This window comes from Microcaecilia unicolor, chromosome 7, assembly GCF_901765095.1.
Source record: "Microcaecilia unicolor chromosome 7, aMicUni1.1, whole genome shotgun sequence".
Taxonomy (NCBI): Eukaryota; Metazoa; Chordata; class Amphibia; order Gymnophiona; family Siphonopidae; genus Microcaecilia; species Microcaecilia unicolor.
In genome coordinates this window covers 12,365,121-12,391,138 of record NC_044037.1, presented here as the reverse complement: position 1 = coordinate 12,391,138, position 26,018 = coordinate 12,365,121, and the positions used below count along the sequence as shown (strand labels likewise).

The window sequence follows — 26,018 nt, the reverse complement described above, 5'->3', positions numbered from 1 at the left end:
TCTTAATTCGGCAAATAAAAGCCAGAGTAAATACAATGTGAGATTCAGCGTATGTTGTATACATAATATTGTGTCCTGCTAGAAGATTTATGTGAGGAGAACTACTCATGCCATCAAGACAGTTGACGGAGCATAAATCTCGTATTAACACACAATCTACAATAGCGCCTATTGTGGCCCACTGGTTACATCACTCTGTTTCTGATGAACAATGGCATATTATCGATACTGTGCACTATGGGTGGGAGGGTGGGGATTATGAAAGACTTTTAAATTATAGAGAACAGCATTGGATATTTTAATTACATTCTGTAGCCCTGTGGGTTTTACATGAAGAAGTTGAGTAGCACTCATTGTTTTGAATTGATTGGTTGTTTCTGATACTCCACCTATATGTAGCTTATGTCAGATGCCAGCGCCATCTTACATATGATGAAAGGGCTTCTAGATATACGTGCCAAAGAAAGTTAAACGAGTGAGAGAGTTATATGGACCTTTTTGTCAGCTTGATGTATGATTGTAGAAGAGAATATTGACTTCACAGAGTCATTTTCCTTGACGGAGCTTGGAAGGAAAACATAGCGCTATGTCGGACTGACTCGCTGTGAAGAAGTTGAATCCATTCTTGATATATACTTTAGAGATAAGTGAATATCAATTTCAATGTGAGAAATGTTTTGAAGAAAAAATAATATTTGAATGAAGATAATATTAAAACGAGATTGCTAAATTTGGACTGATGAGGAACTCTAGATGCTAAATGATCACACCCATATGGTGAAGATTGAAAACATCAATTAAATTCTGATGGTCCTTTAAATAGCTAATAAAGTTAATAGCAGAGAGCATTGATTTCTAGTTAATTTGTATGTTTGCATGCATTAAACAAATTTTGTGGGCACTGCATTTTTTAAGGAACTAATGAACCGAATGCTTGTTAACAAATACATAAAAGAGAAAAAAATGTATATAGCTAGAAATAAGTGCAATCCCTCTCCTCCACTCCCCCCATCCTTACTATATCCCCTGGTATGAGGCGTTAAATGTGTTTCTTCTCTTCAGTAAGAGCTGTGCCATACTTCAATGGGTCTCAACTCCAGCCCTTGAGGCCTCTGAATAGAACAATCTCTCAAGGTGATGAAAATATGAAAATTAAGTTGGACATGAAACCAACTACAGACAAGTGTATCTCTTTTTAACTTTTTTTTATTGTGGTTATCGTGAAAATCAGCTCTGCCTGGGGAGCTCAAGGACAGGAGTGGAGAACCACTTAAGTGATGCCCAACTGCAGGTATCTGGCATAAAGAAAGGAAAAATTGATTTGTTCTGTTTCATATCAAAAGTAAGAAACATTAATGATGTTCAGCTGGGATGTGGGAAATAAAAGTGTCTCTGCTGATAGGTAGTGTATCACTGAGCACATAGAAGCTCTGGCAGCCCTGTAATGAGATGAAACAATTAAATATCTGTTCAGCAAAGCTCTTCTCTTCCAGGATACACCATTTTAATTGAAAAAAGCTGGGCCCCTACCTATCGCCACCCAAGGTACCCCTCAGTGCTGGCTTGTGTGTCATGCTATCTTGACAAGCAGTACAGCTGCTTTAGGCTTGGATTTTTGGACTGTGTGTTAAGCAGGTTTCCAGGTCATGTGAATCAAGAAACCTTCCCCCCTTGTTTATGGATCTTATGCACCTGAACTAAGGCTGAAATGTGAATACAAGTGTGAGCCGAACCAGAGCTCCCTGACACTGGTTGTAACGAACCCATACAAGTCCTTCTTTCATTGTGACACCAGTAGACAGAATTTCTGTACATAGGTGTAGAGATACAGGGGGTCTTTTACTAAAGATTACTTCAGATAACTCGAGGTAACCTTTAGTAAAAAAAAAACAACCCACAGTGCATATGATACTCCACATATATAGCAAAAATAAAGATTTATACAGTCCACAAAGTAGAAAGATACTGTACATTTAACTAAAACACTGTACATGCAAACACACATATTTATACACGTAGGCATACTGGTGCTCATTTTCAAAGCACAGGAACTTACAAAGTTACATAGAGGGGCATTTTCATATTTATTTAGATTTTGCTCACACCTTTTTCAGTAGTAGCTCAAAATGAGTTACATTCAGGTACTCTGGATATTTCTCTGTCCCAGGAGGGCTCACAATGATCTAAGTTTGTACCTGAGGCAATGGAGGGTTAAGTGACTTGTCCAAGATCACAAGGAGCAGCAGTGGGATTTGAACCAGCCACCTATGGATGTCAAGACCCACTAGGCCACTCCTCCACCCCAAAGAATCTTGTTACTCTTTGGGGGGTTCTACATGGAATGTTGCTACACTTTGACATTCTGCATGGAATCTTGTTATTCTTTAGAATTCTAGAATCTTTATTTATTTAGATTTTGCTCACACCTTTTTCAGTAGTAGCTCAAGGTGAGTTACATAACATTCAGGTACTCTGGATGTTTCTCTTTCCCAGGAGGGCTCACAATCTAAGTTTGTACCTGAGGCAATGGAGGGTTAAGTGACTTGCCCAAGATCACAAGGAGCAGCAGTGGGATTTGAACCGGCCACCTCTGGATTGCAAGACCGGTGCTCTAACCACTAGGCCACTCCTCCACCCCATATGACGGTTACATCCGGCTCTGGATGTTTTGCTCAAAATGTTCAAAATTCAAGCAGTGAATATAGCGATTCTTGAAACAGCAAAACGTTTATCTTTTTGTTTCAAAAATGGTCTTTTTCTAGATGTTGTGTACTCAGTTCATTTATCTTTTTGGACCATTTTCAAAACAAAAACATGTCCATGTGAAAAACACACAAAATCAAGCCATTGGGATATAGGAGGAGCCAGATTCTTAGTAAACTGGCCACACAGACACCCCAGGAGAGCAATGGGGCACCCTCGGGGGCACTGCAGTGGACTTTATATAAAAGCTCCCAAGTGCACATCTCACCACTGTTCCCTTACATTGTATGGTGAGCCCTCTAAAACCCTCCAAAAACATACTCTACCCAACTGTACACCATTACAATAGCCCTTATGGCTGCAGGTGTCACCTATATGTGGGTACAGTAGGCTTTTTGGTGGATTTTGGAGAGCTGACACTTTCCACCACAAGTGTAACAGAGTGGATTATGGGATCTGCTTCCTGCTGGTCACCACTGTTGTCAGGGTTGCGGGTTTCCCACACACTTGGGCGGCTTCCCGTGACCCGCTGCGGCATTTTCATGCCGCTTGTGGGTTGCGTTTTTTTGGGCGGCTTTCATTTTGGCAGGGCGTTTATTTTTTGGTTGGCCAAGTGCGTTTTTTCAGCCCGACATCGGAGGCGGGGTTAATGATGGCAGAGGCGGGGTTAATGACGGCGGGGAGGGGGTTGATGATGTCGGAGGCGGGGTGTGCGGTTTTGGGCTGGTTTTGGGCGGGGAAAATTATTTAAATCTGGCAACCTTGCTGGTCACCCTCTAACCTCTTTTTACCTGAAAGACAATAAAAATTCAATATAGGAGAAGTGTCAGCATTCTCTAGAGCCAAAATCTCCTTGAACTACTTTCTCAGAAGAATTTCAGGAGATAGCAGGTAAATACATGGAAAATTAAGAAATCGCAGGTTTTCAGCTCTATTCAAATTCTTTATCGCTTCCAACGTCATATGAATAGTTGAAGAATCTTTAACAGTAGAAACCGAGAATACTTGAAGTGAGGAAACCTGTTTTTCTACAGCAAAATACTGGAACTGTTATACTCTGCAGTGTGAAAAGACACCGTCAAAAATGCCAAAGCAACAAGTCTCGCGGGACTGTTATTAAAACAGGTCTAGCTCAAACCTCTTAGTTTAAGCCCCGGATGTTTTTGTTTTGTTCCGTTATGGCAGAAAAATGACCAAGTGTTAGGAACCCCCAAATCCCACCCTTAACATGCCCCTAACATGACCCCCTGTGATTTGAACGCACTGCGGACGAATAGCATAGAAAAACGTTTAGAAAATGGGTTTTGAAAATAGTGATTTGAATGGTTTGGTAAGCGAAACGTCCAAATGATGATTTAGGCTACTTTTCACCTTATAATTGAAAGAGAAAAACGCCTAGATTTCGACCCAAATCGGGAGATAGACGTTTATCTCACAAAAACGAATAAATCGGTATAATGGAAAGCCGATTTTGGACATTTTCAACTGCACTCCATCGCGGAAGCGTACAAAGTTGACGGGGGCATGTCGGAGGCGTGGCGAAGGTGGAACTGGGGCGTGGTTATCGGCCGAGGAGAGATGGGCGCCTTTCGCCGATAATGGACAAAAAGTATGCGTTTGTAGCTAGAATTTAGGGCACTTTTCCTGGACCCTGTTTTTTCACGAATAAGGCCCCAAAAAGTGCCCTAAATGACCAGATTACCACCAGAGGGAATCGGGGATGACCTCCCCTGACTCCCCCAGTGGTCACTAACCCCCTCCCACCACAAAAAATGATGTTTCACAACTTTTTATTTTCACCCTCAAATGTCATACCACCTCCCTGGCAGCAGTATGCAGGTCCCTGGAGCAGTTGTTAGGGGGTGCAGTGGACTTCAGGCAGGTGGACCCAGGCCCATCCCCCCCTACCTGTTACAATTGTGCTGCTTAATGCTTATTAATCGTCCAAGCCCCCAAACCCACTGTACCCACATGTAGGTGCCCCCCTTCACCCCTTAGGGCTATAGTAATGGTGTAGACTTGTGGGCAGTGGGTTTTGAGGGGGATTTGGGGGGCTCAACACACAAGGGAAGGGTGCTATGCACCTGGGAGCTCTTTTACCTTTTTTTTTGTTTTTTGGTAAAAGTGCCCCCTAGGGTGCCTGGTTGGTGTCCTGGCATGTGAGGGGGACCAGTGCACTACGAATCCTGGCCCCTCCCATGAACAAATGCCTTGGATTTATTCGTTTTTGAGCTGGGCGCTTTCATTTTCCATTATCACTGAAAAACAAAAACGCCCAGCTCACAAATTGTCGAATAAAACATGGACGTCTATTTTTTTTCGAAAATACGGTTCAGTCCGCCCCTTCACGGACCCGTTCTCGGAGATAAACGCCCATGGAGATAGACGTTTTCATTCAATTATGCCCCTCTTTGTAAACATTCTCTTTTGGAAACGATCCCCATAGTAACTTTGTAAGTCTATTTGCTGTGAAAATGAGTCTTATACTGATAGATAATTGCAAGGAGTTGAAACAGTGACAGGGTTTCTATAGCAACGGATTAACATGACTAGATGCCATTTATAGCTTTCACTAAATGTAACGTCTCAATATGATGCAATACCTTAAATTGTCAATTAAACAGGATGACCCAGTGGCTCCTATGCGGTGCAATGCATTGCAATCTGGAAGCTCCCTGGTTTATTTATTTATTTGTTACATTTGTATCCCACATTTTCCCACCTATTTGCAGGCTCAATGTGGCTTACATAGTACCGTGAAGGCATTCGCCTAGATCGGTAGAAACAAATACAAGGTGATATAATGGCTGAATAATGGTACATGTGTTTTAGGTTCAATGGGATCGAGGGGAGGAAGGTTATTATACTGTCCATTACGAGCTTTGGTTTTACTGTGTTGCCGGATGTAGGTATTTATGTTGGGTCGGTGGGGTATGCCTTTTTGAACAGGTTGGTTTTTATTAATTTCCTGAAGTTTAGGTGGTCATAGGTTGTTTTCACAGCTTTTGGCCGTGCATTCCATAGTTGTGTGCTTATATAGGAGAAGCTGGATGCATAGGTTGCTTTGTATTTAAGTCCTTTGCAGTTTGGGTAATGGAGGTTTAGGTATGTTCGAGATGATCTGGTTATGTTTCTGATTGGTAGGTCGATGACATCTGTCATGTATCCTGGGACTTGGCCGTGGATAATTTTGTGGACCAAGGTGCAGATTTTGAAGTTAGTACGTTCTTTGATTGGAAGCCAGTGTAGTTTTTCTCGGAGGGGTTTGGCACTTTCGAATCGCGGTTTGCCAAATATCAGCCTGGCTGCTGTGTTTTGAGCAGTCTGGAGTTTCTTTGTGAGTTGTTCTTTGCATCCCGCATATATTCCGTTGCAGTAGTCTGCATGGCTTAGTACCATTGATTGTATGAAATTGCGAAATATTTCCCTCAGGAGGAAGGATTTTATGCGTTTAAGTTTCCACATTGAGTGGAACATTTTCTTTGTTGTGGAGTTCACTTGACTCTCGAGTGTGAGTACCCCAAGGATCACCACTATCACCAATACTTTTCAACATATAGATAGTTGGGTGGCTGGTGGACGGGAGGATCGCCTAGTGACTTGCCTGCCTGGTGCGAAGGTGGTGGACCTCACGCGCCACCTAGATGGGATTTTAAATAGTGCTGGGGAGGAGTCGGCTGTCTTGGTACATGTGGGTACCAATGACGTAGGAAAATGTGGGAGAGAGGTTCTGGAAGCCAAATTTAGGCTTTTAGGAAGAAAGCTCAAATCCAGATCCTCTAGGGTGGCATTTTGATTCCCAAAGCACGAGTTCCACTCCTTTGGTCATCCAGGACTGGGATAAAGCAGAGGCAGCCCTGACACAGAGAGGCCATTGCTTAGAGTGACCCCAAGGGCTCTGTTTACTTAAGTGCACTAGTGTTTTTAGCACGTACTAAACACTAGAGACACAAATGGATGTCTCTAGTGTTTAGTGTGTGCTAAAAATGCTAGCACGTCTGTAGCAAAGCTTAGTAAACAGGATCACAAGTGTCCATTTATTGGAGTCCTGGTGTGTGGACCTCAGGTAAGGACAGTGGGTGTAATGGCCAGGCCTAATATTTATTTATTTGCAGATTCTTGATATATAACAGAGGGTCATAAGTTGGTTTTTACACAGTTTACCAAGTGACATAAAATAAATGGCCTAAAAAAAAGCAAGGGAAGAGTACTGGAGGTGAGGTAGTGAATGAAAGAGGGATGATGGAATGGGAGAATTTATGAATTTAAGCAAATGCTTCTTGAAAGAGGTGGGTCTTGAGAAGGGACTTGCATTTGACCGAAGACGGTTTGAGTCGGAGAGGTCACAAAAGGGAGTTCCATATCTTTGGACCAACATAACTAAAGCCAGTTTCATGGGAAATCTGAAGGTCCCAAGATGAAGGAGAGGAAAGCTGTAAGAGACCACTGTGGGAGGAGTAGAGGGTGCAGTTTGAAACACAGGGGTAAGGAGATTAATAATATAGGTTGGTGCAGATGCATAGCGGCCATTGCAAAATCTTACATTTAATCTGGTCAGATACTGGAAGCCTGTGTTCGAGTTTTAGCAAAGGAGTGACGTGGTTGAAGCGATTTGCATTATGGAGCAATTTGAAAGCCGTAGCTTGGATTAACTGAAGACGCTTAAATGAGTGGAGGGACAGTTCAGCAATTAGAGAGTTGCAGTAATCTAGATGAAGAATGTCTAAGGAAAGGATGAGAGCACAAATGAGCTGTGAAGGGAGAAGGCGATGGGTGGCTCGAATTCGGTCAAGGGCAAAGAAGAGGAGCATGAGGCTGAGTCAATATAGGGATATGTAGGGATGGGAAGGATATAACAGGGGGAAAGCTTCTTGGGTTGTTGTGAATAAAAGCTCATGGTGCCAGATCCAGCCCTGTTTCTGATGAGCTGAAAGATATAAATGGAGCAGGACGAAGCTGCCAGACCCAAAAAAAACAAAACAAATCAAAGACATACGTCAATCAAGCTGCAATGCCTGGCAGGTAGAGCGCTATTGAATGACAGATGTCATATGACCTTCAAGTGCACTCAATCTGCAGCCCCCCCATTACCTCTCTACCCTCCTCTCCCCGTATGTCCCACCCGTAACCTCCGCTCTCAGAACAAATCACTCCTATCTGTACCCTTCTCCACCACCGCTAACTCCAGACTCCGCCCCTTCTGCCTCGCATCACCTTATGCCTGGAACAGACTTCCCGAGCCCATACGCCATGCGCCCTCCCTGACCATTTTCAAGTCCTTACTCAAAGCCCATCTCTTCTCCCTTGCTTTTGGCGCATAACCACCTTCTCCATTCATGATACCTACACTTACTACATAGTTTGTTACCTTTAGATTGTAAGCTCTCTTGAGCAGGGACTGTCCTTCCCCATGTTTAAACTTGTACAGCACTGCGTAACCCTGGCAGCGCTATAGAAATGCTAAGTAGTAGTAGTAGTAGTATATGAAATACAGCCCAGGTAGTAGAAAATACATACTACAGCAGAGGTGGGCAACTACAGACCTTGAGAGCCATAACCTAGTCCGATTTTCCACAATGAATATGCGTGAGATCGATATGCATGCACTGCTGTATGCGAATAGATCTCATGTATATTTATTGTGGAAATCTTGAAAACCTAATCGGGTTGTGGTCCTCAAGGACCGTGGTTGCCCACCCCTATACTAGAAAGATGAGGAAGCACCAGAACATGCACAGCTGGGTCTGTCTGGCAGGCCATACAGGTGACCTAGGAGCCACATTAGAGTATTAGAGGGTCTTGCAGTTAGCATGGGAATTGGGGGGGAGGGGTTTTTTGTGCTGGAAACTAGGTAGGGATCCTGTACATTCTTCTGCTCAAGGTGGTGCAATGCTAAGAAGGAAAACGATAAAAGCCATACTGATATCATACAGGCAGTCATGTTCAGTGTATCCGGGATGTATCCAGGCAGTGTGGTTGGCAATAACTGAACAGAAAGGACAGGTTGGATAGATTTCCTCTGCTGTCATCTACTGTGTTATTAAATGCAAAAGATAAAGCAAAGTAGAAAGACAGAGCCTGTGAGACAGAAACAGGCAATACAGAGCACTATACATATCCCGCTGGAAAAGAAAGTTGGCACTATGGAGAGATGGAACGGAGACCAGACAAGGCACAAAGTACTAGGAAATGATATTTTCAGGTCTGGGTTATTCCCAGGATATGAAACACCTTTTATGTAACAAAAAGGTTATTATTTTGACATGCAATTATACCCTCCGACCTGTGAGGAATGGAACAAGCAAGCGGTACTGGGTCAAGTCTCGGGGACCACTGTCATCTTCAATATCCCGTTCTAAGACTACTTCATCCAACTCACCTGTCTGCTCCGTTGCTCCCATTCACACATCAAGAAGAGAAAGCTCTGTTCCTTATAAGTTGAGGAGAAAAGAGGTGACCGCATTTCTCAGGATTTCCTCAAGAAGCGGAGATAGTCAGTGTGGATCGGACAAGTCTCTGCTTCGAGATCTAATGCCCTGGTTCAGCCAGTGACTCTCTCAAACCACGTCACTCATTCATTGTGGGCTCTGACTTCCACACAAAGTGCTCATGGGTAAAGGCTGCACATCTTTTCGACTGATTCCCAGACGGGAAAATTTCCTTTGAAAGTTGACCCAGCAGAAGCGCATGCATGGATTTGCACCTGCTGTTTGTACAGTTACTTTTTCTTCACCCTAACCTCACTGTACAAATGCCTCCCTCAGACACATACATGCATATGTATAGAACAGTATGATGTACTCCAGTTTTCAAAAGCCACTCTGCTGCACATAAAACCCTGTATTCTTTATCCTATATAATAAAAGGCACCTCCAACATTCTGAAGCTGACTGCATGGCTGAGGAATTCCTGCTCTCTGTATCCATCTCCTGAATTGACATCACGTACTTCCGGGTTCGTCACAAGCAGAAGTGACCAACCACACGAGGTTTCTCGGCTTCAGAATGTTGGAGATGCATTCTATTAAATAGGATTGGTCAGTTCCTTTTCTATATAATAAAAGGCACCTCCAACATTCTGAAGCTGACTGCATGGCTGAGGCATTCCTGCTCTCTGTATCCATCTCCTGAATTGACATCACGTACTTCCGGGTTCGTCACAAGCAGAAGTGACCAACCACACGAGGTTTCTCGGCTTCAGAATGTTGGAGGTGCATTCTATTAAATAGGATTGGCCAGTTCCTTGAAGCACAGCCAGAGCTCAGCGTCCTGCACAGTAACGCTCAGACACCAGAGAGAGAGGGGGGGGGCTGACACCAGACAGGGGGGGAGGTATCTCTGTCACACACACAGTGGCGTTCCTAGGGGGGCTGACACTCGGGGCGGATCGCCGATGCGCCCCGCCCCCCGGGTGCAGCGCCCCCCCCCCCCGGTAAAAGGACACCCCCCCACCCTGGCAAAAGAACCCCCCGGGTGCACGCCGCTGGGGGGGGTGCCGCACACCGGTCAGCTTCCTTCATTTCCATGCTCCCTCTGCCCCGGAACAGGTTACATCCTGTTCCGGGACCGAGGGAGGGAGCACGGAAACAAAGGAAGCTGACTGGCGCGCGGCACCCCCCCCAGCGGCGTGCACCCAGGGCGGACCACCCCCACCGCCCCCCCTAGGTACGCCACTGCACACACACACTCTCTCTCTCACAGTCAATAACTCACACTGTATCACATTCACTCTCTATGTGTCACACAGTCACTCACACACTCTCTTGGTCTCATATACTCAGTCTCTCAGAGAGTCTGTGTCTCACACATTCTCTCTCGCACACACTGTGTGTGAAACACACTCTCTCTCACACTGTGTCTCACATACGCACTTGAACACACTCTCATTCTCACAGACACACTCTCTCTCTCACAGACACACTCTCACAGACACACTCACAACCAGACTCACTCTCTCTCTCACAAACACACACTGGCACATTCACTCTCTCTCACACACACAGTCACTCTCACATACACTCTCTCAAACATACACACTCCGAGGAAAACCTTGCTAGCGCCCGTTTCATTTGTGTCAGAAACTGGCCTTTTTTACTAGTTTATGTATAAAGCACTTATATTCTCCGTATCAGAATTTCTAAGCAGATCACAGCACTGAGATGGTCATAACCACCCTGATAATTCAGAAGCATAGTATGCCTAGGACAAAATGTATTATTACTACAATTCAATATGTCAAGTGCTTTCGACTTAGTAGACTACACTACGCTACTGATACTGCTCAACAACATAGACATTAGCGGGGAAGAGCAACTTGGTTCGATGGCTTCCTAAGGACCAGATCTTATATTGTAAAGATGTCTAACCAGATATCTACCCCATGGATCTCTAAGTGTGGGATCACCAATATCACTGATACTGTTTAATATAATGATGGCATCACTCGGCAAAAAACTGGAACTAATGGATTTCAACCTATTCATATATGCAGACGATGTCATCATCTTCATACCTTTTCACAACAGCATAACAATACTGGACAAAATTAAAGAAGGCTTAAATTTCATGGAGCAATGGGCAACAACTTTCAAACTCAAACTGAACCAAATTTCTGGTCCTATCCAGCCCACACAATCCCACATCTTTCCAAAACTTCACAATCAACCAACAAACATACCAAATCGAAATACATCTAAAAATACTAGGAATCATCCTCGACAAACATCTAACAGTGGAAAATCAAATATCAGCAGTTACATCAAAATGCTTCAGAACATTATGGAAACTGAGAAGTATAAGAGACTACTTCCTGACACACTCATTTAGGATACTAGTCCAATCAATGATACTATCACAACTAGACTACTGCAATACAGCATATGTAGAATGCAAGAAAAACACACTAAAATCTCTACAAACAGTCCAAAACATGGCAGCAAGACTGATCTTCAAGAAATCAAAATACGAGAGAGCAACCCCACTGCTTGAAAAACTACATTGGTTACCAATCAAGACAAGACTACTTTTCAAAGCGAGCATCTTAATCTTCAAAATACTATTTGGAATGGCACCCGAATACATGCCGGACATGATCGAGTTATCCCTAAGAAATACAAGCTCAGAAACCAGAAGCTACCTACTCTACTTCTACCCAACTGTAGAAACACTATGTACAAAACCATCTACACAGCAGGATTTAGCTACATGGGCTCCAAATGTTGGAAATCAATACCAAAAACCACAAGAAGCATCTCAAACCTCCTCCAGTTCAGGAAAGAAATGAAAACCTACCTCTTCAAAAAATTCTACAACTAACTGCTACATCCACCTTCCCTTTTCAAACTGACCCTCAAAACAAATCAATAAATAATTCCAAAACGATACAAATAACGACAAAAGCTACAGTCGCCTTTTCCTTGTCAAAACTATCTCTTCATAAAACCTATGTACAACAGATGTCCTCTCCACATTACTAAGCACGATTGTAACTCCACCAAAATGTAAATTGTAAGCCACTTTGAACCGAAACTTGTTTTTGGATAATAGTGGGTTACAAGAATGCATAAATTAAAAATAAATAAATATAAAAATCACAAAAGAAGCATAAACATTAAAAACCATTGCAAATGCCTTGTGTCTAAAGAGTGAGAGATTTACAATTTCTCTATTTAGAAAGAGGTACAGTAAATTTGAAGCATGTAATGAGACCACAGTAGTGATGCCAGCTTGCCACTCTCTCTGCTCCTGCAGGTCTCAGCCCAATCTTTCTCCGAGACCCACTCCATCCACCTCACTAACCTCTCTGGGGAGCTGCCATTTATTGATCCCTTTCTTCCTCTCTCACTGACTGACTCCTGGCTTTCCTTCTTTCTTGACCCATCTTCCCCTTCCCTCGTTTTTGGGGATTTTAACTTCCACACTGACTCTTATCCCTAAAAGCTTCTCCACTCTGGCCGTACGCACCAGCATGGCCACTGCAGTAACCTAGTTCTCTCTTCCAACTGCTGTCTTGTGGACTTCTCCAACTCAGCTCTTCCTTTCTCTGAACATCATCTACACTCAATATGCTCTCACACAGTCTTGGCTGGTAACCACTAACACTATCCAGAATCTCTACGCTATTAATCGTTGTTTTCTCTCTTTCCTGACTCCCCCTTTCCTCCATCATGTTGCCTGAGCCTGCTGATAATGGCATGCTTTCCTCTCCCTTCTCCATGCCATAAGATGTACCAAACCTCAGTCTTGGCGCACCTCAAGAATTGGCTCTCTGTGTTAATGTGTATTCCAGTTGCCCCAGAGGTTACTTCTGCACCACAATTGTGTAACCAAAGTTTTGTAGAAGTGATGGTAGATGAGGACTCTTTGTCTACCAGCCTTAACTGGTTCTGCAGACCTATAATGTCACTGCAAACCCAGTTCTTTCAATCACTGTCCTCTCGCTCTTCTGTACAGCTTCGATATTTGCCCCAAGCATGCTTGAATTCTGTTATTGTTTTAGTTACAACCATCTTGGCTGAAAAGTGATTCTAATTATCTTCTGCCCTCATCATGGCACTGTTCCTTCTTTCTTAGGAGATCTTGTTATGGTGTGTAATCTAACGTGCATGGAGCTGGCAATGACTGTTTCCCAATGCACTTCCACAGCACACTGTTGTCATGTCTGGATGGGAATCCTTATAAAAATCAATTTATAGTTTTTGCTGGATATGCGTATGGTGAAGACACCTGGTGAGTAAATTTGCAAGCCACTACTATGCTAAGCTGCCAGAAATGTTAAACAATATGACAATGAAAAAATCACCAAGGCCTGAATATGCTAATTCCAGTCACCAAACTGCGCAATGCACACTTTTCTCTCTCTTGCCAAGACAGAATGTACTGTATGTTTCTCCTTGGTGAAACCACTCCCCTGACAGCTTGCCTTTCTACAGATAATTATGTGTGGAATTAGAAATGCGAGTTTTGTTTTCTTTTCTTCAGCCTGATATGTAAAGTTTCTAAATATGCTTCCAACAGGCTTAATTATTTATAGAACAAGCCTCAAAAATGTGCAGCTGTCAGAGATTTTCTAAGTTTGTCCCATGGAATTCTTCTACTGAAGCTTCAGTCTTAACATTGCATAAGTTACTTAAGAGGTAGCCTGAATGAAGCCTGGACGAGGAGAGAAATCCGTTAATATGGACATTGCCCTGGAAGCTACCACATCTGGGTTTCGCACTCCTCACTGAGTTAGTGAATTTTAGTCCTCTCTTCCAAGGGTGGTAGCAAATAGCATATTTTACTATTTATCCAAATACGAATAATGAAAAATATTATTTGGTCAAATACGAATAATGGGCATTGAGCTTTAACGTAACAAATAATACAAGAATCAACATGAAATCAGAGATCAAGTGTATTTCAGTAGGATTTAGCACAGTAGAGCCCTGGATTTTTTGTATTCAAATTTAAATCACTATTCGGCCAAACACAAATAAAGTGTTTCAGACACTATTCGGGCCGAATCGAATTGAATATGAATATTTGGTACAGCCCTAATTTGTAATTAGCTGACCATCGAGCGATCGATTCCTGCCTTTCCTCATGGCATCTGTAGGAAGGTTCAAATCAAATAAAGAGAGGCCCAGACTGTGACTACAGACAGAGGTCAATATATTGCACACAAGCTTTTTTGAAAACAGCTCTCTAAGTAATGATTGTGATATAATGGGACTTGAACAGGAAAGGGGTATATAAATACCTAGGAGTAAAGGAAGGAGTAACAATTCATCAGAAATTACTGAGAGAAAAGACCGCAAGGAGTACCATGACTAACCATGACTCTCTTACTCAACACCCTCACTTATCACCCCTACCACTGCAATTTCCCCACCCCTAGCTGCCTGTTCGTCTGTCCAATTTAGATTGTAAGCTCTGTTGAGCAGGGACTGTCTTTTCATGTTAATTTGTACAGCGCTGCGTAAGTCTAGTAGCTATAGAAATGTTTAATAATAGTAGTAGTAGTAGTAGTATTACAGAAGACTATTATTGCTTTTGAGGTATATAGAAAGTTTGACAAAGGTTTTATTACATTAGCCATATTCCTTGATCTGTCCGCGGCATTTGATGTGATAAACCACTTCAGAACTGTATTAGCGATTCCAATATCCCTTAGCCACAGCAAAAGATTGTGATTAATTTCATTCCTCCAAGCTTGTTCGATTTGTGTTATTGGTGCGGATAGTCAGTCAAATTTCAGCTCCCTGATATGTGGTGTCCCGCATGGATCAACACTTTCCTAAATCCTTTTTAATATCTACTTTGGCTAATTTGATTCAGTCATCAGGGTTAAGTTCATATTTTTATGCTGATGACATCTTAATTTTTAATTTTGTACCAGTTTCTGCAGTAGATCTTACCCCTCTTCAGACTTGTTTGGAAAAGGTATCCACTTGGCTTAAGGAGCATCATTTGGTTCTGAACTCAAAAAAACTACGGTTTGCTGGCTAACGGGCTGCGTAAACTATTCCATCTATAACTCTTGTATTGTTTGGTAATCCTATTCAGATGGTACAGCAACTTAGGTATCTAGGAGTTACGTTGGATACCAAATTTAAATTTTCAGAACAAATCTCAACAGTGTTACAGCGTGGTTTCTATGCCCTCCGGAGAATAGAATCTATGCCCTCCGGAGAATAGGGTATGCAAAACTTTGAGGTATGGTGTTTCTTTTACTCTAACTAGGAGTTTTTAGTACCCCAAATGATGGTATATTATAACCTCCTGATTCCCAATTTGTGTGTGCAATTTAAGTAAATAAGCCAATTAGTGCTAATTGGCTTTTAACAAGCAATTATTGGCACTAATTAGATTGAATTGGGACTAATGTGCATAACAATGTGATTGTAGTTGTATTATAATGTAAGCCACATTGAGCCTACAAATAGGTGGGAAAATGTGGGATATAAATGCAGTAAAATAAATAAATTAATTAATTAATTAAAACTGATATGGAAAAGTGCTTTAATATCATGGGTTAAGATGACAAGTCATTCATTAATGCACTGGCAATTCCTATGCTCTTTGAAATTGTGGACTCACATCTTAAATATTTTGAAAAAAGCTGGATGTATGAGCAAGAAAACTCCTCCATGCCCACAAAGTAATTTATAAGAATCAGTTATTTGCTGAGAGTGTACATTCCTAAAGCCAAAGGAGAAATGGGCCTTCTAAAAATAGATTATACATATAGAGCTATAATCACAGGCCTCAATGCCCTCCTAAAAGCAACAACAGACACAAATATACAAAAAGTGTTAATAGGAAAGTAAATATCCAGATTCCAGCTCCATTAATACACTTGGACAAACAATCTGATGAGCAGAAGGAATGAGAGAATATCCACTAATATACATAGGTAGTGGAGGAGTGGCCTAGTGGTTAGGGTGGTCCTGGGGAACTGAGGAACTGAGTTCGATTCCCACTTCAGGCACAGGCAGCTCCTTGTGACTCTGGGCAAGTCACTTAACCCTCCATTGCCCCATGTAAGCCGCATTGAGCCTGCCATGAGTGGGAAAGCGCAGGGTACAAATGTAACAAAAATAAAATAGATACTATTGGAGATTCTACATGGAATGTTGCTACTATTGGAGATTCTACATGGAATGTTGCTACTATTGGACATTCTACATGGAATGTTGCTACTATTGGACATTCTACATGGAATCTTGCTACTATTGGACATTCTACATGGAATGTTGCTATTCCACTAGCAACATTCCATGTAGAAGGCTGCGCAGGCTTCTGTTTCTGTGAGTCTGACGTCCTGCACGTACGTGCAGGACGTCAGACTCACAGAAGCAGAAGCCTGCGCGGCCACATTGGTGATCTGGAATGTTGCTAGTGGAATAGCAACATTCCATGTAGAATCTCAAATAGTAGCAACAGTGGAGGAGTGGCCTAGTGGTTAGGGTGGTGGATTTGGTCCTGAGGAACTGAGTTCGATTCCCGCTTCAGGCACAGGCAGCTCCTTGTGACTCTGGGCAAGTCACTTAACCCTCCATTGCCCCATGTAAGCCGCATTGAGCCTGCCATGAGTGGGAAAGTTCAGGGTACAAATGTAACAAAAATAAAAATAAAATAAAAAAAAGGAGAGGAAGCAACAGAATTTGTAAAACATGGAAAACAGCTCTCTAAAGAATTAGATTAGCAAACATGGAAAGACAAGTGGCAAATTCAGAAACGGAATGGAAAATACCAAGAACTGCTTCAAGAGTCATAGGGTGATCAAAACTTGACACATTAATAGTTAAGAAGAGGTGAATTGAAGCCCACTGGAAATCTTTGTAAACAGTGCAACATCATTGTACCGAAAAAAAAACAACAGTGGGATCATGACCCCCATGAGAATTATGGAGAGTGATGTTTTATTTGCCATGGATTGTTGTTATCGTTTGATTTTTCCTTTCTGTTTTATGTTTTGAAAAACCTTAATAAAAATATGAAACAAAAAAAAAAAAAAGAAAACCGGACATAGTGGTAAAGAAGAAAAATACGAGAATGGCATAGATATTAGAGGTTTCAGAGTTAGGTCGTTATTCTGTTCTCGAAATCAAAAGGTTCTCAAGTAGAAAGAAATGCAGTCAGAGACCATGAAAATGTGGCAGAAAATGCAGAAACATTTCCTGTTGCATTGGGTGCCAAAGGCTTGATTAAAAGTAATGTACAGGCACATCACTGCAGCCAGACTCATATTCGGTAAAACAAAATATGAAAGTGCTAAGCCGCTACGAGAAAAGCTACACTGGCTCCCACTTAGAGAACGCATCACGTTCAAAATATGCTCCCTAGTTCACAAAATCATTCACAGAGACACCCCAGCCTACATGTCAGACCTGATAGACTTACCACCTAGGAATGCTAAAAAAATCATCCCGCACATTCCTTAACCTTCACTTCCCCAACTGTAAAGGTCTAAAATACAAACTAACGCATGCGTCAACCTTTTCCTACATGAGCACACAATTCTGGAACGCGCTGCCGCGCAACTTAAAAACGATCCTTGAACTAACTAACTTCCGTAAACTACTGAAGACCCATCTCTTTAACAAGGCATATCACAAAGATTTACAAATGTGATCTCCTGTACATATATCCGGAACTGTCTTATAATACTTGCTTGTTAAATTACTACCATGTTTTATCATTATCATGCTACCCAAGATCCTTCTGTAATACCAAATGTATAATTTCTTATGTATTTCCACTATTCATGATGTATTGTAAGCCACATTGAGCCTGCAAAGAGGTGGGAAAATGTGGGATACAAATGCAATAAATAAATAATAATAATCTCGCAAGGTCACCTATACACATGACATCTTATGAACTCTAGAAGGAATTTCTCTTTTGCACGATGCAAGTACTACAGCAATAAATGTGAGAGCCTGAGATCATACTCCACATACCAGTGAGGATGTCATAAATGAGAATACACACAAGGCGTCTGATTGGTGAATACTAATAATGATGTCATTCATACGAACCTGAAGCTTTCCAGTAGCAAAGGTGCCCCAGTATACACTGCACTGTGGATAGCAGTAGTCTACAGCAGCAAGAATTGACATATGACACTGCAGACAGGATCTGATTTGACCCATACCATTGTCACTGGTAGCAACACAACGCGAATGAGCCATCAGACCATTCAGCACTTACAACAGCTCCCAGAAGGCATCCCAAAATAAAGCTTACATGTTCTAGAAAGCAGGGTCCGATTTCACTGAGGTGAGGCTCCTCATTGTTGTATTGCTTCTCCAGATCTCTGACAAAGCCCATCTGGAACCTGTAGATATCTTCAATGTTGCCAAATATGACTTTCAGCTGTTCATCACTGAACATGTCCCGTCGCTTCCGACACTGCTTCAGATAACCCTGTGAAGAGAGGACAACCATCAAGGATCAGATTATAGAACCTGAGAAAGTCCACACTCGGCCCTGTACTATTCCTGCATACCAAGACTTGCTCACATGTGGATCCATCTTCATCCTCATCCTCAACATTCTTACAGAATCTGATATTGATGATCATCCCAGGCATTCGTACAGAAACTGATATCAATGATCATCCCAGGCATTCTTACAGAAACTAACTGATATCGATTATCCTAGGCATTTGTACAGAACCTAGCCAATATCGATGATCATCGCAGGCATTTGTACAGAAACTAGCTAATATCGATGATCATCCCAGGCATTCGTACAGAAACTGATATCAATGATCATCCCAGGCATTCTTACAGAAACTAACTGATATCGATTATCCTAGGCATTTGTACAGAACCTAGCCAATATCGATGATCATCGCAGGCATTTGTACAGAAACTAGCTAATATCGATGATCATCACAGGCATTTGTACAGAAACTAATATCGATGATCATCCAAGGCAGTACAAAAACTGATATCGATTATTACCCAAAGGCATTCGTACAGAATCTAACTGATATTAATGAACATCCCAGGCATTCTTACAGAAACTAACTGATATCGATTATCCTAGGCATTTGTACAGAACCTAGCTAATATTGATGATCATCGCAGGCATTTGTACAGAAACTAATATCGATGATCATCCAAGGCATTTGTACAAAAACTGATATCGATTATTACCCAAAGGCATTCGTACAGAATCTAACTGATATTAATGAACATCCCAGGCATTCATACAAGGACAGATAACTGCTGAAAATTCTAGAACATTTGCAAGGGAAGCTCAATGCCAAAACACTGTGGTAGCAATGCTAAGGCACCACAAAGGGACACTTAGAGCCAATTCTACAACAGCTTAAGGGTGCACCTGAGCTGTTTGCAGAAAAGTTTCACAAAGCTGCATTGGTACACCTCCTTCTGATGGATCAACGGCTGGTGTAAGTGGGCGTGGCTACATGCGCCATGCAACTTGCACAACTGATAATATTCCATAAGATGCATGCATCACTCAGCGACGTGCCCACATGTACACGAAGAAAGTTAGGTGCACCATTTATAGAATAGGGCCTATCACTTAGGTACCTATGCACTGGTGCTCCATAAACTATGCACACTTCCAGCCTAAAGAACAGCCTTTCACACGAACAAATACCCACTAATGACTATTTTTTTGATTGAAAGCATTAAAAGTGATGAAAGAAAATGACTCTTGCATTATCCACTTTGCAATAGTTTCAGTACATAATTCTGACAGCTCAGGTTTGCTCTGGCTAACAGCAAACGAATGTCTGAGTGAGGAATTTAGAGATTTGATTGGGTGGTATATTGCCTTTTCCCTCTGAACTAAGGAAGTTAATATTCAACGACTAGACGACAGTGCTTTATTTTTATTAAACTATCCCCGGTACAGAGACAGTACCCATAGCTGGTACTATAATGCAGTGTGTGCCCTGTATTTAGCAGTAAGACACTGCCCAAAGAGATATGATAAGCTGCACTGGAACAGTGCAGAGTACAAAGAGCAGAGCGTCAGCACCAGATGGTTTCTCAATGTGTTGATGACAGATAGCTTCTTCACAGGATCCTGTGAGCTTCCAAATGCCTCCTGTTGAGTCCAGGGCATTCTGCCCCTTTCACTGGCACTAAGGAGGTGAAAACCAGGAGCAATGGTGATAGAGGGTTTCATTACGATGAGAATGTCCTTTCTTCATGTGCCACAAACGTACAAGTGCATGAATAATAAAGCATGCTTTATGCGTTCCTGAGTAAGAACTTTCTTTATTATGCTAAGTTTGTTTAAAGAGTAATTGGTTAGAGAGACGGCCATTCCCATCTCTTGGAAATGTACATGTACAGACTTCTGCATTGCTGACGGCTCTGAGAACCAAGTTAAATGGATTGAATTCTCTTGCCTCTTTATTTCATCTCTGAGATACATGCAAATAATTACCTTTCCCTAAAAGGTGCAGAGGATTTTGACTGAAAAGTGGAATTTTAACTTTTTAAGGTTTACTGCACAAGTGGCATGCAGATACTGAAGGAACTTGTGCATCATTTCAATTTTGCAGAATGCCTCTAACAACATTGTAATTATTTATGCGTTTTTCCCTTTTCTTAAATCATATATTTCAATGAATACTCGTAAATTACGGATATTAATGCAGCCAATCTCTCGCTAAGGGAATGAGGGTCACCCTAGAGGTGCTGCACAAAAAAATGTATAAAGTGCCTACCTGTTTAAATGGGCAAGAACTGCAACAGGTCAACAGACAGAGCACGCACAGAAAATGTAATGGGTCTGGGAGGATGAGGGAGGCTTTGCTCAGGAATTAAACTGGAGTATAAGACTAAGGGGTCCTTTTACTAAGCCACATAAACGTCTACGTGCGCCCGTGTGCCAAAATGGCGTTACCGCCCGACTATCGCGTGGCTCTTGCGGTCATTTCATTTTCGGTTCGCGTCCGATACGCGCGTCTGAAAAATATTTTTTATTTTCGTGTGCGCGTAACGGACACACGCCAAGTGGCATTTGGCGCACGTAGGTCATTACCGCCCGGTTACCGCATGAGTCGTTGCCGCTTGGTCCATGGCTGGCGGTAAGGTCTCAGACCCAAAATGGGTGCGCGGCAATTTTCATTTTGCCGCACGTCCATGTTCGGCAAAAATTTTTTAAGGGCCTTTTTTACAGGCGCGCTAAAAAACGGATCGGCGCGTGACCAAAACCCGCGCCTACACTACCGCAAGCCATTTTTCAGCACACCTTTGTAAAAGGACCCCTAAATGCAGTAATTTTAAATGATCCCCAATATAAAATATTGTGAGTCCTTTCTTCAGGTATAATCAATCATCAATAGTCAGTATGAAAGGTAGCTGGTTGTTCAAAGTCCTCGGACTGTGAGATCTCCTTTGCCCCTGTCTCCTAACTCTCTTCTCCCATGCTGTCTGGGTGGATGCCTTCTTTTTCTCTTCAGATGCTCTCCTTTAATTAAAAATAAAAAATGGCTTCCTTCTGGGTACCTCCAGCTATTTGTACTAAAATACCAGTCAAGGGACTAACCACGGATGGGCCTGGGCCTATCCACTTTCAGTTCAGACCCACCCACCCAGCAGTGGCTGGTGGGAATCGCCAAGCTCCGTCATCTGAAGACCTCCTACCAAGCTCGGCAGTCAGCAGCAGGAGGTCTTCAGCTGGCGGGGCTTTGAGGATCCCTGCCAGATAAGGTTTTGTGCCTAATTCACTCTGGGCTCAGGACCACCCAAAATTTATGGTGTGGCTACACATCTGCTCCCAAATTTAGGAGTTAAGGGACATTTTGAGTAATGCACTCAGCACTAGTAAATCTTCAAAGAGGTCAATTTAGAAGCGTAACTCCCAAAGTGAGGTGCATAAATTCTTTGACCGTCAGACCCTACATGTCTAAGGCTTTCTGCTATATCAAGAAAAACATGAAAAAGAAGAAAAGTTGAAAAGGAAAATAATTATTCAAAAGCCCACAATCTGGGGAAAGAGGAACTGGAACCCTAAAGAAGCAAAATATAGACTCAATCCTTATAGTCAACCTGATTATAAAAATGGGTGTCTGAGGAGTGGGACGCACACAGATAAGACTTATTTCTGACATTATTTCTGTGGTTTTGGGCATTTCTGGTGCTTTCAATACAGCTCTAGAGATAGGTTACAGCAAACACACTCCACAGGTGATAGTGATAGTGCGTAGTAGCCCATCACCCACATCTGGAGGGCAGACACACCCCACTCCTGACCTTGTGAAACTACCAATAGGATGCTTTAGTCCGTGAGATTTGAAGTTGCTGCCGCCGCTAGTCAAAGATCTGACTAACGGACTGCTGCGAGATGGGCTCAGCTGCCACCAGAAGAAAGCAAGTCATGGGAGCAGTGCTGAAGGGGGTGAGGAATGCGCTGTTCCGGGGAGGGACAGAGCGGAGAAAGGGCAAAAAGTGTGTGTTCAAAATCTCCCATTTAAAAATGGCTCCCTTCAGGCAGCATTGCAATTTATGTAAGTACAAGACTTTTAAAAATGAACTTTATAAGACGATTGCGAATGTTGCATACAAAGTATATTCCAGGAAGGATGGCTCCTACCCATTCTGTTTGGAACTGGAAGGTTTTTATTTTACCCTGGAGGCCTGCAAACAAATGAAAATCAAATCTTCTGCAAAGGAGTAAATCTTGGTGGAACAGGCTGGAATGCCCCCCCCCCCACCCCCCCACCGAGCTAGCACCTACAATTTGCTGCAGCTAGATTGAAAAAAAAAAAAAAAAACAGAAGTTAAACCTCTGCAGATATTCAGCAGTCAACACTGCACAGAACGTCTGCTGAAAAGATGGAAGGACTTAAGCTGCCAGATCCGTTACATTTCTAATTAGGATTCAGACAAGTATTAAATTAAGATACTAAAAGGTCAGCTTTTGAGTTATTATATTTCTGAATTATGAAACATTTGGGAATATGATATTCCAAGGAAGAGTAAATAAACCAAAGACTGAATTTATATACTCGAGTCTCTCCAAGACAATAACAGCTAATTATTTTATAGCAAAACTTTTGCCGTACATGAATTTTTTCGTATTGATTCCTAATATTTCTCACTCTGACTTTTACTTTTGTTCACAACATTGATTTTCATCAGTTGATCTTGGAGTTTTCTAATTTTTACATTTAATACTTTTAATAAAATACACTTTTTTCATAAACTATTTTCTTAATCAAAGATGAACAATAAAATAAAATATTTATACAATGCAGGGGGCTCACAGCTCAGCCTGTCAATCAAGTTTGGTAATTTTTACCCTATCGATTATTCGTAATGAAAAAGGGTAAACTTAAACTGAAAATATTGGTCCTTTTTTTTTTTAAATTTAGACAACACCTGAAAAAGCTTGCATTCTTGTTTCAATCTCAGTGCAGATCTACCCACTCTTCTCCGGTTCCAGACACACAGCATGCTTCTTTAGAAAAGGTACAGAGAAGGGCAAGGAAAAAGTTAAAAGGGATGGGACGACTTCCTTATGAGGAAAGGCTAAAGCAGCTAGGGCTCTTCAGCTTGGAGAAAAGACAGCTGAGGGGAGATATGATAGAGGTCTATAAAATAATGAGTGGAGTGGAACGGGTAGGTGTGAATCGTTTGTTTACTCTTTCCAAAAATACTAGAACTATGGGGCACGCGATGAAGTTACAAAGTAGTAAATTTAAAATGAAAAGGAGAAAATATTTCTTCACTAAACGTGTAATTCATTGACAGAGAATGTAGTAGAAGCGGTTAGCTTAGTGGAGTTTAAAACAGGTTTGGATGGCTTCGTGAAGGAAAAGTCCATAGGCCATTATTAAAATGGACTTGGGGAAAATCTACTGCTTATTTCTAGAAAAAGCAGCGTACAATGTACTGTACTGTTTTGGGATCTTGCCAGGTACTTGTGACCTGGATTGGCCACTGGGCTCAATGGACCTTCGGTCTGTCCCAGTGTGGCAATACTTATGTACTTATGTACTTGGGATTCTGAATGGAATCTTGCTACTCTTTGGGATTCTATATAGAATGTTGCTACACTTTCAAATTTTGCATGGAGTCTTCTTATTCTTTACAATTCTAGAATCTTGGTACTCTTTGGGGTTCTACATGGAATGTTGCTACTATTTGAGTTTCTGCCAGGTACTTGTGACCTGGATTGGCCACTGTTGGAAACAGGATACTGGGCTTGATGGACCTTCGGTCTGTCCCAGTATGGCAATACTTATGTACTTATCTAATATGATAAACCAACAGGCACTCTAGGCATTCAGCTAGGGTGGCAGTATTCTGGGGGTGACAAAGAGCAGCTGCAGTCAAATAAAACAACAGGTCATGGCAAACTCAAAGAATCATCAAGGAAAATTCTCATTCACAGGGAAGGTAGCCAATTTTCACATTGTCCATTTGCCCAGATAAATAGTTTTTGGATATTGCTCTTATTAATATCGATATAGTTAATCCAGCTCTCTTTGCAGCAGCTTAAGTATTGTATTGCGTTCACTTCTGGTCACCGTATCTCAAAAAAAGATGTAGCGGAATTAGAAAAGGTTGAAAGAAGAGTGACTAAAATGATAAAGGGGATGGAACTCCTCTCGTATGAGGAAAAGCTAAAGTGGTTAGGGCTCTTCAGCTTGGAAAAGAGACGGATGAGGGGAGATATGATTGAGGTCTACAAAATCCTGAGTGGTTTAGAACAAATAGAAATAAAGCGATTTTTTACTTGTTCCAAAAGTACAAAGTCTAGGGGACACGCAAGGAAATTACATGGAAATACTTTTAAAACAAATAGGAGGAAATATTTTTTCATTCAATGAATAGATAAGCTCTGTAATTCTTTGCTGGAGGAGGTGGTAACATTGGTTAATGTATCTGAGTTAAAAAAAAAAGGTTTGGACAAGTTCCTGGAGGAAAAGTCCATAGTTTGCTATTGAGACAGACATGGGAAGCAACTGCTTGCCCTGGGATTTGTAGCATGGAATGTTGCTACTCTTTGTAGATTCTGAATGGAATCTTGTCACTCTTTAGGATTCTGGAATCTTGCTATTCTTTGGGCTTCTACATGGAATGTTGCTACGATTTGGGTTTCTGCCAGGTACTTGTGACCTGGCTTGGCCACTGTTTGGAAAACAGGATACTGGGCTAAATGGACCATTGGTCTGACCCAGTATGGCTATTCTTATATTCTTATGTAGCTTTACGTTATTAGGAGAGTGTGCTGTGTATAATAAATGAATGCAAAGAAGACAGAGAAGGAAAAAGTCCTCAGGAAGCTGATGGAGAAATGAAGGAGTCAGGAAACACACAAGGTGAAGACAGTCGTCGAAATCAAGGATATCAGTTTATTAAAATATTTAACAGTCCGTATATAAACAAAACATCAAAGATCTTGCACATAAGAGTGGTAGTCCGTGGTGTAGCAGGATTCAACAGAGCTGTGATTCAGCCCAGAAGGCCTGGGTCAGGTGTCAGAACGTGCTTTTAGCATTTCTGTTGTGTTCACGCAGATTCCAGTGACAGACGGAACATTTACAAACGGTCTTTTTCAAGACCATTTCTATTTTATATGTTTTTGTCTCCGGATTTTTACCCATCAATTGAGGTTTGAGATTATTTCACATCATCAATTCATATGTTTCATTATTTTACTACGGATACAAGACTCCTGATGTAGGCCAACAGGCCGAAACACAACGTTCTGTCAAGTCATTTTAAAGAAACATTAATGAGTTCTCTTTTAAGTAAATATTAATAAATATTGTTTGTTTGAATTTTATATGGGTTTGTCTGGTTCCAGTTCTTTGGATAAGCCTGGTTT

At 41.8% G+C, this 26,018-nt stretch overlaps 1 protein-coding gene across 1 annotated transcript in view; it reads right to left on the bottom strand.

The window, feature by feature from the left end:
* ARHGEF9 (Cdc42 guanine nucleotide exchange factor 9) overlaps window positions 1-26,018 on the bottom strand; it is a 429,305-nt gene that overhangs the window by 75,331 nt on the left and 327,956 nt on the right. The window contains exon 8 of the mRNA XM_030210261.1: window positions 18,435-18,614. Coding sequence (XP_030066121.1) covers window positions 18,435-18,614 — 180 coding nt within the window. The remainder of the gene's footprint in view (window positions 1-18,434; window positions 18,615-26,018) is intronic.